This window comes from Akebia trifoliata, chromosome 7, assembly GCF_017979445.1.
Source record: "Akebia trifoliata isolate Shusen 1 chromosome 7, ASM1797944v1, whole genome shotgun sequence".
Taxonomy (NCBI): Eukaryota; Viridiplantae; Streptophyta; class Magnoliopsida; order Ranunculales; family Lardizabalaceae; genus Akebia; species Akebia trifoliata.
This window is the reverse complement of record NC_141381.1, coordinates 2,989,109-3,009,329: the sequence shown is the minus strand read 5'-3', so window position 1 is coordinate 3,009,329 and position 20,221 is coordinate 2,989,109. Positions and strand designations below refer to the sequence as shown.

At 33.9% G+C, this 20,221-nt stretch overlaps 1 protein-coding gene across 2 annotated transcripts; it reads left to right on the top strand.

Annotated features, from left to right (window-relative positions):
* The first annotated feature begins 422 nt into the window (after nucleotides 1–422).
* On the top strand, nucleotides 423–15,086 carry LOC147397983 (NADH-ubiquinone oxidoreductase B18 subunit). Of its 2 annotated transcripts, XR_015179715.1 has the most exons (3): nucleotides 423–873; nucleotides 10,856–10,912; nucleotides 14,852–15,086. XR_015179715.1 is itself a non-coding variant. In XM_086447080.1 (2 exons), exon 1 carries the CDS (start codon nucleotides 554–556, stop codon nucleotides 863–865), a length of 312 nt encoding a protein of 103 aa, XP_086303206.1. In that variant the 5' UTR covers nucleotides 441–553; the 3' UTR covers nucleotides 866–873; nucleotides 14,852–15,086. The 2 variants fall into 2 exon arrangements, 1 of the variants encoding a protein (XP_086303206.1); XM_086447080.1 differs by lacking the exon at nucleotides 10,856–10,912 and having other exon boundaries at nucleotides 441–873.
* Nucleotides 15,087–20,221: the final 5,135 nt, after the last annotated feature.

Genomic DNA, 20,221 nt, shown 5'->3' with positions numbered 1-20,221 from the left:
GAATTTGACAAAATTTCAAATTCGGTACACTATTTATTTTAATTCTCAAAACATGATTTTGAACGAGTTTGTTAGTAGGTATTCTAATTTATAGTAATGATCTCGTTAATACAAAATGACGAACTCATAGATAATTATCAGAAATTTTGTTGTTAAAAAATAAATATATTTGTCTTTAAATTTACCAACGAGATAGTAACTTTTCTATCAATGAGTTCACTACTTTAAAATCAAGGATATTTGTTCTTTATCTTTATCAGTGAATTCGTCATTCTTTTTATAGTAAGATCATCAATTTAGATTAGAATACCTACCACCCAACTCGCTCGAAAACATGTTTTAGGAATTAAAATGAACAATGCATATAAATTGAAATTTTTGCAAAAGTTGCCCACGTTTTGGGAAAAGTCTCTTTTCTTTATTTTTAATTGGGGTGCGAATAGCAGCTCGCTTGTTAAAGGAAATAGGATTGCTCGCTGCACACCCACCTCAATTAGCACTAGCAGTCAAGCTTCTTAGCGAGAGAGAGAGAGAGAAACAGAGAGGAGCAGAGATGGAGGTGAAAGGATCATCAAAGAAGATGATAGCAACGCAGGAAGAGATGGTGGAAGCTAGGGTTCCTATACCCTACAGAGACCAATGTGCCCATCTCCTCATCCCTCTCAACAAATGTAGGGTTTCAGAGTTCTACCTTCCATGGAAATGCGAGAACGAGCGTCACGTCTACGAAAAATGCGAATACGAACTCGTCATGGAGAGAATGTTACAGATGCAGAAGATCCGTCAACAACAAGAACAAGAACAGAAGATCAAACAGGAGCAGAAGCTTGGAATCCCTCTAATTCCCAATACTGCTAACTCTTGATCGATCTGGTCAGTTATTTCTTTCTCTATTCGATCTAAAAATTCAATTTTTAGGGTATTTAATTGGGTATGCACTAATAATATATCTAATTTAGGGTTTATTGTGAATCGAATTCAGGTTGATTTGATTAGAAGTATCTATTAGATGTTTGATTTATATATTTTGGAAAAATCTGTTGATTTTGTTGTCTGATATTTGATTGGAATAATTTGATCTTTCTGAAACCATGGATCAATAGGTCCCGTCTGTCACAATATTCAAACTTGGTCTGTATGCTTTGAGGTGATATCGCAATCCAAAATAATCACAATTGTTCATCAAAATGAGTGGCATACAAAATAATTGTCCAAAAAAATTGGAATAACTACCCAAACAAAAGGAACAAGTTATCGAACTAACTTTAACGATCAACTTTCAGAATGCAAATGCTTCAAGAGCCTACCTCTTCTTCAAATCATCGCCTTATAACTTAAGAAACAATCTGACAAGATTGGAATTTGAAGCAAACAAATCTACTGCATCTAGACGTACATCAAGATCGAACATATTATTAAGAATGTCTGATATTGAGTCTAGATTTTTTCCGATTTCTTGAGTACATCCATCAACAGAATTTGCTAGTTTTTCAACACCTTCCTTTCTACCAAAAATACTTTTTGCCAAGTCGTTCTTACCTTTTCTAGATCTTTTTCTTTCGGGGGTTGACCTTGAACCTACTTTTGGATGATTTGTTGAAGTATGTATATATATATATATGGGAGCGGTTTGGCAGCCCTAAAGTTTGCCAAGTTTGGTGCCAAACAATTTTTGTAAATCACTTTTGATGGGGTTAGAAGTTTTGGAATAGGCTGATTTTTTGTGAGGATGATCTCTACGGTGAAGAGATCATCTTCACAAAAAATCAGCTCATTTTGAAACTTCTAACCCTAGTTTACAAGTTGAAGAATCGTGGACTGTCCAATTTTTGTAAATCACTTTTGATGGGGTTAGAAGTTTTGGAATAGGCTGATTTTTGGTGAGGATGATCTCCTCATCATAGAGATCATCCTCACAAAAAATCAGCTCATTCCAAAGCTTCTAACCCATATTTTAAAAAATGTTTGGCACCAAACTTGGCAAACTTGAGGGCTGCTGAACCGTCCCCTATATATATATATATTGATCAATTGTTGAAGTATGTATATCATCAGCCTAAGTTGATAATTGAGTATCTATCGTAGGATCGATCTCATCTAACCCTGGTGTATTATGCATATGAATATGATGATCATCAACCATGTCTTCTACAAGTGTTCTTGGTGTTGTTGCTTAATCATTTCCTGATACTTCTGTCCATTTATTTAAATTGTGAAGTGACTTGTTCTTGTATTTCCTTAATTTTTTTCTAGGCTATAAAAAAATATTGCATTATGTATTGCACAACTTAAAATTAAATAAATACAACTCCAGAAATAACTGAAAATAAAGAAAAAAAATCATACCTTCAATAAGTCCCCCCATTCACATTCATCAGCCCTAATCATTTGTAAGTGTTCATCCCATCCAAACCCACTAATACTGCATAATTCCCTAGCTGCCATTACATTACCTCACCATGTTGCCATTCGGCTCTTTACATTTTTAGTTGTGATGGTAAGTCTTAATTCAGTTTTAATCTTGTTTTTCACAAGATTGTGAGCTGGTGTACTCCATCCACTTGATTCATGTTTTCCTAGCACCACTAGTTCATGTAAAGTATTTTATGGAATTGGTCCATTGAACTAGTCCACAATAAGTGGACTTGTTTTGCGTCCTCACCATTAGAATTTTCTACTTGAGAATCCATAGTTGGTTAACATGGTATCAGAGCACTAGGTTCATATAGGCCACGGGTTCGAATATTTCCACCTTTATGGGGGAGGGGGAGTGTTAAGTGTATATTTTCCTCCACTCTCAGGTGTGTCATACCCCAGTTAAGCTCTGTGACCCCCTCTTATATTCATAATTCTTCCCTTCTCCATCAGATCGATGTTTTGGAGTAGTTGGCTGGTTAACAATATCTTTTTCAGATCATTAATAATAAGTCAATTACAGTTCATCCCACCTAAAAAACTCCATTATGGATGTCGATTATCATATTCAGTCTATGAATGAGTTAATTCAAGAGCTGTTACTTCTGATGGCATGGGATCATCATGCTCCTCCTTTAGAGTTTCCCATTCTTCGCAGAAATCATTAGAATCCACTTTGATAATATGATTATGAATAACACAATAAGCAATGACCAACTTCATTTGTGTTTTTATGTCAGAGAATGGGTATGTCCTTAGATATGCAAATTGTTTATTCAACAAACCAAAGATACGTTAAATGACATTACGTAAAGACGCTTGTTGATAATTGAAGAGTTTTTTAGGAGTAAAAGGCACTCGTTGTCCTCTATGCTCAGACAAGTGATCATGAGTACCACGATAGGTGGTTATAAATCCTAGAGAGTAGCCATGATCACCCAAATTATATTTTCCTAAAATATAAATTATTGTTTTTTTTTTCTTTTTTTTTTCTGAGTGTTTCACTTTATGATCATTTAATTTCACTTTATAATCATTTAACTTAGAATTAAACTTCAAACAATTTTTAACAATACAAGAACTTTACATACCCGAGGGAGTAGTAAACTTGTTCCATTGAGAATTTAAGACAGATCTTAAAACTCTACTATCTTATTTTTTGAATAATATATTTTTTTATCTCTTCTTTTTCCCATTCTTGTTTTTTTTTTCTTCCATATTTACTTCTTTGTTTTACTAATTAAGCAAAATTGTGTAAATTTCTTCTCTACTTTCAATTTCTTTGTTGTTAGAAATACTTAGAATTAAGTTCGAATACACAATAGTTATATATGCAAAGAAAAATTACTTTAAAATATATATGCAAAGAAAATAATTAAGTTAATTTGATTTCTAAATTATTTGTTTTAGTATTTAGTATTATAGAGATGAAGTTATTGAAAAAATAATATTTTGTTATATTTATGTTTTAAACGTAAAATAGTTATTTATGATAGAATCTTTCAACTATTCAAATCTAAAATATTTTTATGTTAAGTACAAAATAATAATATTATGTATTATTATTTATTATAATGTATTAAAATGTAGAATTCGATTATTTGTATTTGAAATTTGGGAATAGATGGTAGTTATCTTAATTTTTCAATTTTTTTAATACTAGTTATTTTATATGTTATATTAGTTATTTAAAAATAGCATGCATGTGAGGCTTATGCTTTATGTTTTGATGCTTATGCCTCAAGGCAGTGGCCGTCTGAGCGCCTTGCTTCACGCTTCAACGTCTAAAAACATTGATCTAACAATCATGCAAGTGATCTTCATATCAAATGTGCATGCTACTTGAACGTTTTGCCTTATTTGTCCTTTCTTGTTATGATTTCTAGGTTGATCTTTCAAAGGGATTGTTGCTTGGATGGATGTACCATCCAATGCCTTGAAAATACTATTTTGATGATCCAACCACCATACACCATATCAAGAAAATGTACAAAATTTGAAACAAAATGTAAGTTCAAGTATACCTTAAAATAATGAAATCAATTCTTTGTGGGGAGTCTTCAGATTGAGCAGGCTTGACGAGGTCGGTTGACAATCTAATTACAACATGTAAAACGTAAAAATAATGATGGACCGTTTTCCTGGATTGTATAATATCAAACTTTGCAAGTTGATTCCTAGTCTCATGACCTAAGAAGGAAAACAACTATTTGTTCCTTCACTTCTACAAAACGTCCAGCATGTAATCCATGCAATTCCAAACATGAACAAAGTTTATTAAAAGTGATTCTATTCATTCGTAACAACTCATGACAATTACTATCACTTTCCTCGTACATCCGTTTCAAGATTAAAGCTCGCTTTGCATCTCTATTCCTCGAGGGTGCCCTATCTACATATTGAACAACTTCCATTGCAACACAAATAGTATGTGCTACTGCCATTGCATCGCCCACGACTACCTCAATATCGTCGTCTGGGTCATTCATGTTCCTAAGGAACATCTGGTAAAATGAAAATACTTAGAATAAAAAATCAATCATTCATGGAATTTCGTCAACACAACATGACATCAATGGTAATTAAACTTACAATAAAAACATAAATATCAATTCGTATTGCGAACAATTTCACCAGTAAATAATATGGATGTCATGCACATGTCCGTGAAGAAGTATATACCCAACTACCATTTCTTATAAGTAACAAAAACCAACTTTCAACCTATTTTTATCATCTGATTGAATTGATTTATACCTAGGGTTCTACCAAGGTTCACTTGACCATTATGAATTAGACATTAAAAAAATGAATGACTAAGAAGCACATGCGTTGCAGGTGCATTCACCCTTAACAGCACATACGTTGGCAACTAAGAAACAACAGTGTCTGAAATTCTTAACTACAGGTCTGAATAATACCAACAAGTGTCCAGATCCATTGCAATTAGACACGGTTCAATACAGAAAAGTGTGACTAATTCCCCTTTCTCCTTCAATATATTATACTTATCAAAAAAAAAAAAAAGTGCTACTAATCACTACCTGCACCAAAATCATTTGACTGCTAATGTTATTACTATTAGCCTTTGCAAGCCAACAAATTAGGCATCACCTGTCCTTATTATTCAGAGTGATCCAAATTTGTAAATGAAATACAAAAACAATAAAAAAGGGACATGAACTATACATCAAGCAGCAAAGGGGTCCATCGAAAATGAACCAATGAGCATTAAAAGAAAACACATAGCAGGAACTAGTTAAATTATATTTAGAAGCTCAAAAGAAATAACATACACTAACTTCATGCACTACCTTGAATCCAACTCTTTAAAGAATCTAACAAGCTGGAACACCAAATTCCCAATTTCCAACCACCAACACCAAAAAATCAATAAAAAAAAATGAAAAACACTTGGGTCACTTAGTGACTAAAACCTAGAGTGGATGTGTACTGTGTAGCTTGCTGTCTAAGATGAAGAAAGTCAAAATATTGGTGTGTTGTAATTTCAGCTCTCTAAATTCAAAAAATCCAAAAAAAAAGGAAAGAAAAACCCATTAAGATTAAAACACAGGAAGGTAAGATAAGGCAAGAACCTTAAAATGATAAGGCAAGCTTTTGGCTGTGATTCTGCAGAAGGATCCCGATGTTTGGAGTTGAAGATGAAGGTTGTGGGATCTTGAGGAATCCATGATTTCAAACATGGTTAGTATGAGTATGATGGTCTCTTTATCATTCCTTTCCTCTTGATTATTACTGGTTTTAGTGAGAGAATTCAAATGGGTTTTTGCTGTAATTGAGTTGGGAAGTGGTGTTGAAGAGAGAGGTAAGATTTGGGGATTTGGAAATGAATATTGGAAACAGAAACAATAATACAACCCAGGTTGTACTTGGATTTGAAACTCATAGAGATGGAGAATAAGATAGAAAAAGAATGAGAGAGAGATTACAGAACTTAACATTCATGTCGTTATTGTATGGGTTTTCCATTAGGGTTTCCTTTTACATCACATGTATCTTTGTATCTCCATTGCAGCTTGACTATGGATTTAAACATTATGCAAGAATCAAATCGAAGAAAGACAGAAAAAAAGGGCTTACCCTGCTGTTTGAAAAATGAAGAGGAAGAGAACTGCTAGTTTGAGATGAACATGAAGGAGTTAAGGGCCAGGGAACTGCTGGTTCGAAGCTCTCCAATGGGGTTCATGATGAAGATGAAGAACAAGACTTGAGTGTGAGAGCTGCTCGTTTCCGTTGTTCGTGATGTTGATCGAGGACACGAGAGTTCACAACTTTCACCACCCTAAGAGGTGAAAGTTGAAACCCCTTTTTACACTGATTGTGAGAGTTAGTGAGTTCCAGTGTTGATTTGCCCAAACACATAGAATTGCGCAACTCACACTAGTTCAAAACTCTCATGCCGAACTAGCGGTTATGAAACGCAACCTAAGTTTTTGTGGGGTAGGATTTGGGGATGATATCCACGCTTTAACAAATACCTTAAGGTGAAATATTGACTCTTCTCCATCTATTTATCTAGACTTCCTTCGTGGAGCTAGTTATAGCTCAACAGCATTCTGGGACCCTGTGATAGAGAGATTTAGTTAGATGCTAGCGGCATGGAAGTCTAGATGTTTTTCCATAGGGGTAAGCTGGTCTTGATTAAGATTACCTTACTGACTTACTGGTTTACTACATGTCTATATTCGATGTCTACTTTGGTAGTGAAGAGTCTTGCCAAAATCATTAGAGACTACCTCTGGCATGACATGCACAGTGCACTTAACATTTGGTGAAGTGGGATACAATTATTTTACTCAAAGACAGTGGTGGTCTGGGGATAAAAGGTATAAAATACATGGCTCTTTTAAGTGCCTTTAGGGGATTTGGAGAGGAAGGGGTATCATGGGACCTCCATCTTAGAAAGAATCTTAATGATTGGGAGATTGCTACTGTTTCCCTCGTTTCTTTGTACATTAGATGGATGCATCTGCGATCCCCCTCATATCTTGAAAGAAGAATTTGTATTTGGTACATAGGTTGCATGTTTTCACAATCACATTCCTCTATAGAGCTTTGTTTTCTAAATCCTCTCATTCATATCCATTTCCTTTTCTTTTTTTTTGGTGTCCAAAAATTCTTCCAAGCCATCATTTATCACGTGGATTGCATCGCTTAAGAAGATTCTCACAATCGTTGACCTTTTTCGCATGTGCAAATCACATGGGGAATCTGCAACCATTACTCATTCATCACCCTTACATCCTATTAATCTGAAATCATTTCTTCTATCATTTTTTAATACATGGACAATACTTATATCTGTTTTAGAAGTGTTCTGCAGCTGGAATTTTTCCTCTCATTGAATGGGTGCACTCTTTGGAGGTTACTCCCATTATTTATTTGCTGGGATTGTGGAAAGAAATAAATAGGAGGTTTTTTTTTAAGGAAATGAAGAGGAGGCTCTTAATACCATCATCAATCTCAAAACTTTTTTTTTTTCTTTTACTTAAGTGGCCAATCCTATTAAAAGAGTGTATGAGCTATTTTTTGTAGTTTTGATTGATTAGATGGAGAGCATTAATTTGTATTGCTAGGTTCTTAGTTAGCTATTGATGATCATTAATTTGGATTGTCATTCAAAATTTGTTTAATCTAGTATCGCGGTGGTGTAGTACCCCACTCATACCCCCATTCTTATGTGGGACAAACTCTTCTCTTTTTGCGTTGTCTTCCAATTATCGAAAAACATACTTTGGAAGTCTTAGCATCCCCTAATGAAGAATCAGATGCTTATAACTATCCTGAAGATAATCGAGGGCAAGAGTGCACGAACTAAGGTTGGGAAAGGGCTTGATTTTTCTTAATAGGCAAAGATGAAAGATTTATTGATTAGGAAAGACAAAGTAGGCGATCAAGGAGACCACCTAATGCGGAACCCAATTGATGATGAGAATTACTACAATTTTATTTCGCCAATGGTAAAATCTTTCCAGTCGAAGAGAATTGATGGGGACATCAAATATTGAAATGTATATTAAAAAATTTATTTAGTTTTCTATTTTAGAGCTTTGGTTTTATGTTTTTTGAGCTTATTTTGATGTTTTATTAGCCTAATATGTTAGTATATGTGTTGGGGCAATTTGGTAACTTTATATTGATTTTTTAATGAGTTTTCATAAGCTGAAATTCAAGGGAAATAAAGTTACGGGATTGAGACATAGAGGATATTTCTGCTTTTGTTTTATTTAAGTTTTAAGTTTTAAGTTTTATTTACAACCATTGGATCTCTTTATTTTAGTTGGATGGTTGAGATTAGATTTAGGGTTTAGAGAACATTATAAATACTTGCTTCTCGCTGTAACTTTTTAAAATGATGAATAAAAATTGAGATTTAAGCTCTGATATGCCCATTAATAGTGTGATTTGTGGTCATTTTGGAGTGAGTTAAACATCTCTTTCTTCTTCTAATCTTTATTTTATTTTATTTTTTATTCTTTTATTTTTCTTGAATCCTTTATCTTTTCTCTTAACCTTTAACCATTCTTTAACCATTTTCTCTATCTTACAATAATTGAAATAAAATTTTCATCTTACCTTTTGGGTTTACCCTATCCTAACACAAATCCTTTACCCAATCCTAAACCAAATTCCCTAAATCCCATGTTTTTTTTCTCCCATCACTGTCTTGCATCACTACCTACTATACACAAGAAGAAAAAAAAATAGTAAAAAACCCGAGGGGTAGCTCAATGGCCATTTCGGATCCAATAAGCGGTGAGAGTCTGTAGGTTGTGAGTTCAATACCTAGTATGAGCAATATTTCCTCGGGGTCACCCGCGAGGGCGCACCCTCACTTACCCAGTGCGGGTGTTGCACGTGCCCAAGGGAGGGATCCATATGCCTTGGCTCCAGCCTTTCTCTTCCAGTCCCCCCAATTTGAACGTCAGTTCGGACACCCCTGTCATTAGGAAAAAAAATGTAAAAAAATCTCAATAGCCAAACCAAATAAACAAGCAAAAAGTAGTCAAACATTGAACACGAGAATTGGGTTAAAAACCTGTTGACCCACTTTCACGTTGACCACTACCTCCTTGCTTGCCTAACAAAAAAGTGTTTTATACTTTTGGGGTCAAGTTGAGGCTATTCCTTTTGATATTGGCCAGAGGTGATAGTTGTCTATCGATCATCTAGGTTCATATTTCAAAGTAAACGTTGTGATGGGATCCAACATGTTTTTTTTCTTTTCTATTTAGCCTTGCAAATGGTGCAATGCAAGGTATGTGGCTCCCCTTGCCCGCTCCCCCCCACCCACCCACCCATTCATTTTTTTAGATTGTTTCTAATATCAATTAAACTTTTTGGTTATAAAAACACAACTTTCATTTGCCTTATTTTTCGATGCCTATGAGGCATTTTTTTTAATCGGTAAGCTTGGGTTTTTAAGAAGACCCCTCCCCTTTTATTAAGATATCAGAAATTACATCCTTTCATAGTTACACATTTTTTCTTCTAAAAGGATATTTCTCAACTCGTTAGGCAATACATGTTCCCCCAACATGAGAATAGGATCTCCTCCAATCACACCTATTTTAGCCAAAAAATCCTTAGCTCTATTCGTTTCTCTTCAATAAAACTCGAAACAACAATATTGAAATTCTTGAGATTGGGATTTAATCCTTCTCACCAATATTTCATATCTCCATCCTACCTCAATCTCCCCCTTAAATGCAATTGATTGCATAAGAAGAGTTAGCTGAAATAGCAACTCTACTAATCCTTCTTTGTAAAGCATACCTGAGAGCTTCTTGAATAGCTGTAAGCTCTATAAAATTAATATCCACAGACTCCAGTCTCCCACACATCCCAAACTCAAAGAATACATTAGAGTCTCTGCCAACAAACCCAAATCCACCACCTCTAGGGGAAAGAGATCCATCTGAATTAATCTTCGTTACTCCCAATTTGGGGTAGTTCCAGAACACATGAAGCTGCTTTTTAGGCGTAATCTGGAAGGCCTATGAGACTTTAGTTCACTTCTTTCTCTTCCTTTGATTTATTACTCTGTATAATCCTTGCCTAAATACATATTTTACGAAGTTTATAGAGCAATATATTCCATGAAATCTTCCTCTGTTTCAATCATACCATCCTTAGCTTTCCATGGTCTGTCCTACCACATTAACCCTAAACCTACTTCACATTCTAGTCATATCATACCCTAAATGACCCTGATTGTTTGCACCATATTACTCCTCTTTCTACACCTTACCCAATCCTGTAAACCTAGTTGAAATTGTACATTATGCTATTGCGACTTTTGTCATAGCAAAGAACAAAATGTTGGTTCATAGACAACAAAAAAAATTGAGAATGATATTTTTCTTCTCACCCTTCACACAATAGCATAATGTTTAATGACTTGTGATCACATTTTCAGGCTCAAAAGGATTGTTGATACAAGAATAATGCTAACAAAACAAACCTAATATTTAAGGTAAAATTTTCACTACTGATCTGCTCAAATAAAAAATGGTTTTTCATTTAAAGTAGAAGGATGATGTTAAATGCCTCATGGCTCATGTTTTGGGTCCACTACTCCTATGGGCCAGTCCTTGTTATACTATTACATAAAGAAATCAGTTGGTGACTTTTAGTAATTTCATTTAAGTATTTTCCACTGGTGATTTCTAGTCATTTTCCATCAATGATTTCTAGTCCCGTACTTAATATTTTTTTTATAGGTACTTATTTAATAATTTCTATTGTCAATATATGACATCAAATTATCAATCAAGCTGATTTTGCATGTGTAGGTCCATGCAAAGATTAGACAAATATTCATTAATCAAAATGCCAAATAAGTGTCACAATGAACTGATAACATAATGTATCACAGTGCAATTTTTTGACACCACATTAAGCTTTTTGTTACAATAAGACATCTAATTTGTGTGTTATTTGCATCTTCATCTTTGCTTTTGATGCAAACCCCTCACATCAAATCTGAATTCATGTGTTTCGTTGTGTTTGACTTTCATGTTATTTGATGTTAAACTCTTGTATAAAACTTGGACCCATGTGTGTAATTTTTGTTATTTATTTTACTTGAAATTGTGCCATAACTTGTTTTTATTGTTGTTTCCTAATCAATATGCTTATAATCGAATCTACAACTGATGTTGGGAATAATAATCAAAGTGACATACGTATTGATTATTTGGCCGAACCTTGTTGGGCAAATTGTGTATCACAATCAATAGAGATAAAAAAAAGAAACTCTAAGTGTATTTATACCTGAGTTAAGCCTCATGACCCTCGTTATATTCATGATTCCCCCCCTCTCCAATAGATCAGTCTTTTGGAGTAGTTGGTTGGTTGACATGGTATCAGAGCACTAGGTTCGTATAGGTCATGAGTTCGATTCTTTTCACCCTTATGGGTGAGGGGAAGTGTATATTTTCCTCCAGTCTCGGGTGTGTCATACCCCAATTAAGCCCCGTGATCCTCTTATATTCATAGCTCCTCCCCCTTTCCAATAGATTGGTCTTTTGGAGTGGGTTGGTTGGTTAACAAAAAGGTGGTAAAATTGGAGGAAATTTGTTTGATTTGAGGCCCAGTAGTGCAATGGGGGCACATTCAAGTTTAGTGCCAAAAAACCTTGGCAAATAGATGTCGAGTGGTCATTTCCTACGATTTTTTTCCCCAAATAAGGGCATTTGTTAGTGGTAAAAGATTTTAGATGGTGTGTTAATTGAGAATGAGTACATTGATTCTATGATTATATCAAGAACTGCTAATGTTTGAAAAATTGGTATGAAGAAAGCATACGATCATGTTAATTGGATTTTTTTTGTGGTATATTCTTTGTAGGATAGGTTTAATTGAAAATCTTGGAAATTGATTTACAAATGGAAATCTTTGGTACTTTCTATTTCGGTAAATGGGCTCCTCTCTAGAGCTATAAAAGATTGATACAAAGTGATCCTTTCTCTTTGTTATGGCAATGAAGGCTTGGGCGGGATGATATATATATAGTCAATGAGGTTGACTATCTGTATGGCCTCTCGATGGGAGAAATTGTTCGATAATCTCTCACCACCTTCAGTTTGTAAATGACACATTGTTGTAGTTGGCACTTCCCCCAATCAGTTGAGTCATGAAGTGCTTATTATGTTGTTTCGAGATAATATTCAATCTTATAATTAATAATGAGGGAGTTTCTAAATATCATTTTGTGAATCGGGAAAATATTTGTTGTTCAAAAATCGGGACGGACTAGGGATTAAAAATCTTATGTCCATGGATTATGTTGTCCTTGGAAAAATGGTTTTGGAGATTTTGTGAGGAACCGTTGAGCCTTTGGAGGACTATTTCCAAGTTCTGGTGTTGTGATATGGAGTGGGAGATGGTTGTTGCATATGGAAAGGCATTAGTAGATTGCCGATTAATTTTTTTGTGGGAATTAGATTTCAGGTCGATAATGAGGGACAAAGAATACATTTTTGTGAGGACAATTGGTGCGGAAGTTCCACTCATCATCATCATTGTCATCATCGAAGCCTTATCCCAAAGATTCTTTATTCTCTCCACCAAGAAATATCATACATTACATTGTGGAATGACCCGACTTGGAATCTTGGATCCAGGAAGAATCTAAATGATTGGAAAATATATCCAATATCTAATCTGCCTGGAAACATCAATTATTCTCTGGGCACTTGATCAAATGGTAGAAGAATATGGATTTTATAAGGCACCTTTTTGGCATGTTTCGTCAGAAGGCTTTGAATAAAAGTCATAATCCTTTCTACCTTGCTTCCTTTGTGGCTCTAAATCCCATCTAAGGTATGATATTTTGTCTGGATAGTATCTCTAGTAAAATCCTCACGATTTATGAAGTCAAAAAGAAAATTATCATTATCTTTTGCTACAAGTGAATGGTTAATTTGTGACTCATTTGTTTCTGCGTTACTCATTAGCCTATTGTATTGGGAGCTTTTGTTACACAATTTGATATCAATTATGAATTCTTCTTTTAGCTTAGAAATTGTGACAGTTCTCTTAGTTATTTACTTCAAGAAAGAAAATAAGATGATGTGAGACACGGATATTTGATAACTTGTTCCTACGGTGAAGTTATAAACGTGCTAATTGATAAGATTTTACAAGGTTAACTTATAGGTCCAATCATGTCTTGAGGTTGACACATTACCAAATAAGATTAATCCGTAACATCAGGTAAAGACACATTGGGCCGCCTCAGCAAAGATATTAAAAACAATCAAAGGGAAGAATAGGTAACCCAATTGGAAAAGATCTGGAACTTGCAGTATCAATCAGCAACTGTTGCCATTAATTGCTTAATTAATTACCTTTCGAATTTCGTTTTTCTTGACTTGTTAATTATTTTTCCAATCATTGATGTATATTATATTTGAAAAGAAGAAAGCTGTTACGTGGGTCCATAACCAAATTCTTGAAAAACATGATTGTCAAAACTTCTAGAGCACGTGTACATGGTCATACCACGACCATTGGAATACATAACAATACACTGCTTGGGGTTCTATACGTCATGATCGAGGGCAAATGACGTGGTGGTTAACCAAGGCACTGCCTTGGATTCCTTTCCATTCACTGCTTGGGGTCCTAGACGTCATGGTTGAAGGCGGATGACGTTATGGCTAACCAAGGCATTGCCTTGGATTCCTTGTCATTCACTGCTTGGGAGCCTCTATGTCATGGTCGAAGGTGGATGTCGTTATGGTTAAACCAAGGCACCACCTTGGATTCCTTGTCAGAGAAAACTTTGAAGCAGCCAGGCCACTTGCTTCAAAGTTTTGGAGGATCCCTCTCCATTGTAAGACATGTCGCATTTTCACGTTTCTGTGGATAATTGAGACAACCCCTATATTTTAAATTAATTACACACCCCTTGACCCGAGTCTTCTCTTATCAACTAATGAAAAACGATTTAAATAACTAAGTGTTTTTTCTTCCCAAAACCATTCATCTTCAATATCTTGGATGTGATTATGGTGATGACTATGAGAGTTTAGGTCATTTTTTTATTATCTTATATAAGAGAAGGGGGCATATCACCAGTTGAAAATAAGTAAGGATGTATAACAAATATTCATGAAAACCTAAAGGGGCATGTCATTGTTTTGAAAACATACGAGAAACATGTGTCCAGAAAAAAAAGAAAAAAAAGAGGGTTGCTGCAAAACTTTCGAAGGACTTGTCATTCTTGTATGCACACACATCCATACATTCATATTTACGTACACGGTGTGTAATAATTTGTTTATATGGTCTATAATTAAAGCACTTGATCTACATTTACAATTGCACCAGTTAGTCTCTTTGAAATTGACTTTTTTGGGCTCCAATAATTTTTTATGCTAATGAAAGTGGTTCATATTCTTAACAGGAAACCTGGGATACAAATCTGAGACTAAGTGAGCTTCAGTTTGTTGCAACCCACTATGGGGACTATTTGATCTGTTTTGGTATTACTATGGACTATTGCAGAAACTTTCTTCTCTATTATGTTTTGCTTTGGCAACTTTCAGTTTCATTTACTGGAATAAAGTTACTCTTTAACAAGAATATTATGTCTTGAAATCAGATCTTTTTAAACAAGAAGTCGGTTTTATTTGTCTCTATTTTCTATATTTAAGCTGATTCTTGTTAGAAAGAAAGAACAGTTTTATAAAGATTGTGCTCTTAAATGTAGTTGGTTTACTTAAAGTGTATCGGCGTTCTATGATCCATGTTTAAGTAAGTAATTGTTTCGATAAACTGATAATTGAAGGATATGGGCAACATTGGAATTCGTAGGACCACTTGGCATGGTAGCTCACCAACTTACCTAATCGAATGAATTATTCAATCGTCCGACTACACCTTCAATGTTTATTAACTCAAAAGTCCAACTGGAGAATCTTAACCATCTGATGTGGTGAGTGATTAAATCAGTGTCCCACATTGAACGGACACGATGAAGCGATGTGGGTATCGTCATCTGCCTCTAGGTTGCGTTCATCAATGTCCTATACCATAATTTTCCAGCTAAAATGCAACTCCCCAGTTACCCACCTAAAACGTTGAACTTTTTTTCTGCTAAAAGTCAAAGATTTTTTCCAGTTGGGTTTGGGTCATTTCTTGACCCAAGTCTAGTGCTGCCACGTGTCATTCATGAACAATTTTTTATTTTTAAATTTAAGATGAATCCTACCTACTGTGCTCCAAAGGATGAGAAAATGTCAAAAGGAATAGTAACGTCTTTTTCTTGATTCTCTGTTAGGCAAGAGAATGTGAAGAACTTGAAATCTTTAGAGGTGAGGGATGTCTTGGTCCCACTCTCACACCTCTTCTCTTCTTTATAGAAAACCAACTCTCTTCTTTTAGATAAAGAAACAAATACAACATCTAACTTGTCAAATTTTCTTGTAAACAATTCCCAACTGTTAGTCTACCACCTACCATTCTCATTTCTTGACTTTGACTTTTTATTTTATGATGACACGTGTCAAAATAAAGAATGAATAATGATGGGTATATTATGATGATGAAGACCATGGGATCTTTGACTCAATCCATGCCATGGCACACCCAAAATTATGTCAATCCAAGAATAAAATGAAAAATAAATAATGGTCTCTCTGTTTCACCTAAAGCCATATCAATAAAAAAAAATATGACACCTCTCTCTCTCTCTCTCCAGTCTCATGTATTAGTCAAAATAAGAGAGCTGCTATTAGCACCCCAATTTTTACTTATTACACCCCCAATTATTAAATTATTTATCATACCCCAATTAAAGATTAAAACAAACTCTTCAAGCATTAAAAAAAAAAAAAATTTAGAAATCTAGAAAAAAAAGAGCTTCTATGGACACCTCAAATTTTACTTATTCTTAACCATTCACTTAATTTTTGGGGGATTTTCTCAAAGCATGCTCAATTTTTGTCCAAATTCTGATTTCGACACATCACTTTTATAATCAATGAATTTGTTGATATATCTACAAATTCGTAGATATAAAAAGTGACGAACTCACAAGTTTGTATATTATAAAAATGACAAATGCGTGTTTTAAAAATTAAAATAATCAATGTAGTGAACTTGGAATTGTATCATAATCAACGCACGAAATGGGAGATTCACCCTAATTTTTTTTAATTATGGTGTAATAAGTAGAAGTTGGGTTATCAATTGCAGCTCTCAAAAATAAATGGTTGGGGTTACCTTTTAAAAGGTGATGACTTTAGGATTCACATCTAACCGTTGTCACTTGGTCTGATATCTCTCTCTCTCTCTATTAAGTTTTTTGTAGGTTTGGTTTGGTGGTTGCCAACCGACCAGCAATGCATTTCTTTAGAAACGTATTAAATACTCACTGTCGCTGAAAACGAGACGTGTGGGCTCCTCCACACTTCCTTTAAAATAAACACTCTTGTTGAAAACAAGACAAGGTATAATAAAAGGAGGTTTTGTTTGGACTCTTAGGTTCTGTTTGGAAATGCAATCCGATTCTGTCATTATGAGGGAGCTGAAGTTGAAGTGCTGTTATAAAAAGTAGAGAAGTATTTTTTGGCAAAATTAGCGTTTGGGAAATCATATCGAAGAAGTGCCATTGTGCGACGATTATTATTTGGAAAAAATAGTGTTTGGGAATCACCCCCATTTTTGTACAATAACTACAAAAACAAAGAAATTGAGTATATTATTTTTATTATCTATTGTTGTTGATCTCTAATAGATTGTTGATTATAGATCCAAAACATTAGAATAGATAATAGATCATAAATCATTGACCAAAAATAAAGAAATCGATTTTGTTATTTTCATTATCTATGATCATTGATATATGATAGATTGTCGATTATAGAACGAAATAGTTTGATCATAGACCAAAATAGTAACATAGGTCATAGACCTATTAAATATTAGAACACATTATTCAAACATTACAAAGATTTGGCTCACGTTATCAATGAATATAATAAAACATTACAACACTCATTCAAACAATGGCGATAGTTGTTTGCAATTACAATTAGACTCATAAAAAATGGGAAAAATTAGTTAATAGTACCTGGAGCTAAGTTTTCTTTTAATTTAGTCCTAAACTTTTGTGGATTATCAAAATAGTCCATTTAGTAAATCCTTATTTTCAAAACAGTCCATGAACCCCACTTTAGACATTTCTAGTGATTGAAATGTCAAAATTGCCCTAAATTTTCGTTCGAAAAAATTGGATTTTTGACATTCTAGTTAGGGGCGTACATTCGGGTACCAAGAACATAACCAGACTCAATTTTTCAGTACGGGTCGAGTATACATGAAACCGGAACCAACCCATTAGTTTTCGTGATGGGTTTGAGCATACATTAAATTTTAAATTTTGAATTTTTTATATAGGTTAGTTTAACTTTAAAGTTTAAATTTAAAACAAAGTTCAAATTTATAATTATATAAAACTTACTAAATATAAAATTTTATAAAAAATAGAGTATGTGCAAATTATATAAGACATAACTAAATATTTTTAACTTAAAAATCTAAATATTTTACGGGTAGTGGGTAATGGGTATTTTATGAGTCGGTTACTAGTCGGAGATAGTTCTAGGTCATAGAAACCATAACCAAACCAAGTCGGGTACAATTCGATTGGGTATTTATCAGGTTCAAATCGAATTCAGTTATGTTTTTTATTCGGATTTCAGGTGGGTAATGGATATTTTGTACCACCCTAATTTGGATCAAGTTTTGGAGATTCCATTCCGATGAAAATTATTTGAGAATGAAGGATAATCATTTTCAAGTATTTTAAAGATGTATATAAAAAATCTAGACTTTTTTCAATTGTTTTGCATCTTTTTCGAATGAAAATTGATCAAGAATGATTTTTTAAATTTGAAATCATCTACACAAGTTGTTATGTCAAATTTTAAGACGGTCTTTCCATGTATTTTAGTTGGAAAAACTTGAAAAAATGAAAACGGGTGGATTTCACAGCATCAAAGTCGATAATTTTTATTTTGAGTTCAATATTTTTATTTTAGAGGTCAACATTTTTTTTAATTATTATCAAACTCAACGATGAGCATTGACGTCCTCACCAATTTTTTGTATTATCGAGCTCACTAGTTGTTATTATTATCAAACTTAACAATAATTTTAAAAAAAATGTTGACCTTGAAAATAAAAATTGTCGACCTTTTTGTAAAATCCACCTGTATTTCATTTTTTTAAGTTTTTATAACTAAAATATATGGAAAAATTGACTTAAAACTTGGCATAACAACTTGTGTAGATGATTTCATACCAAAAAAAACATCATTGATTGATTTTCATCTAAAAAGAAGTAAAATAATTGAAAAACCTTAATTTTTTACGTACATCTTCAAAATATTTGAAAATGACTTCTTCTTTTTTTTTTCTCAAATACTTTTTATCAGAATGGAGTCTTCAAAACTCAATCAAGAGGTCGGAAATTCAATTTTTTAGATGAAAATGGTGAATTTGAATAGTTAGGACAATTTCAACATTTCATAAATGAAAAATGTCTAGAGTAAGGTTCACGGACTGTTTTGAAAATGAGAAATTTACTAAATAGACTATTTTGATAACTTGCAAAAGTCAAGGATTAAATTGAAAGAAAAGTCAGCGCCAAGGACGATTAAGTAACTTTTGTTAAAAAAATAGAATTATGTGTGTGAGAGAGAGAAAGAGAGAGAGATTATTAGCACCCCAACTTTTACTTATTTTCAATCATTCACTTTTATCTATATATATAATGGGATGGGATGTAATAAGCAACAGTTGCACTGTCAGTAGCAGCTCTCAATAATTATTGATAATTTTACTTAATTTCTTAATAATAATAAAAAGTAATCAAGTAAGTCGAGTAGGATGTATAATTATCGGACCCATGTCCAACCCTACACATATATATATATATATAGGTCTGGTTCAGCAATAAACATTTTGGCAAAACATTTTTCAAAACATGGGTTAGAGGTTTTGGAATGGGCTTATTTTTGGTGAGGATGATCTTTATGGTGAGGAGATCACCCTCACCAAAAATCAGCCCATTCAAAAACTTCTAGCCCCAGTTTACAAGTTGAAAAATCGTGGACCATCCTTTTTTGTAAACCATTTTTGATGGGGTTAGAAGTTTTGGAATGGGCTGATTTTTGGTGATGATGATCTCTTCACCGTAGAGATCATCCTCACCAAAAATCAGCCCATTCCAAAACCTCTAACTCATGTTCTGAAAAATGTTTTGCCATTAAACGTGACCTTTTATATATATATAGGGTCACGTTCAATGACAAACTTTTTGGCAAAACATTTTTCAAAACATGAGTTAGAGGTTTTGGAATGGGCTGATTTTTGGTGAGGATGATCTCCTCACCGTAGAGATCATCCTCACCAAAAATCAGCCCATTCCAAAACTTCTAACTCATGTTTTGAAAAATGTTTTGCCAAAAAGTTAGCCATTGAACGCTACCCATATATATATATGGGGACGGTTCAACAGCCCTAAAGTTTGCCAAGTTTGATGCCAAACATTTTTCAAAATATGTGTTAGAAGCTTTGGAATGAGCTAAGTTTTTGTGAGGATGATCTCTATGATGAGGATATCATCCTCACCAAAAATCAGCCTATTCCAAAACTTCTAACCCCATCAAAAGTGATTTACAAAAATCGGACGGTCCACGATTCTTCAACTTGTAAACTAGGGTTAGAAGCTTTGGAATAGGCTGATTTTTTGTGAGGATGATCTCTT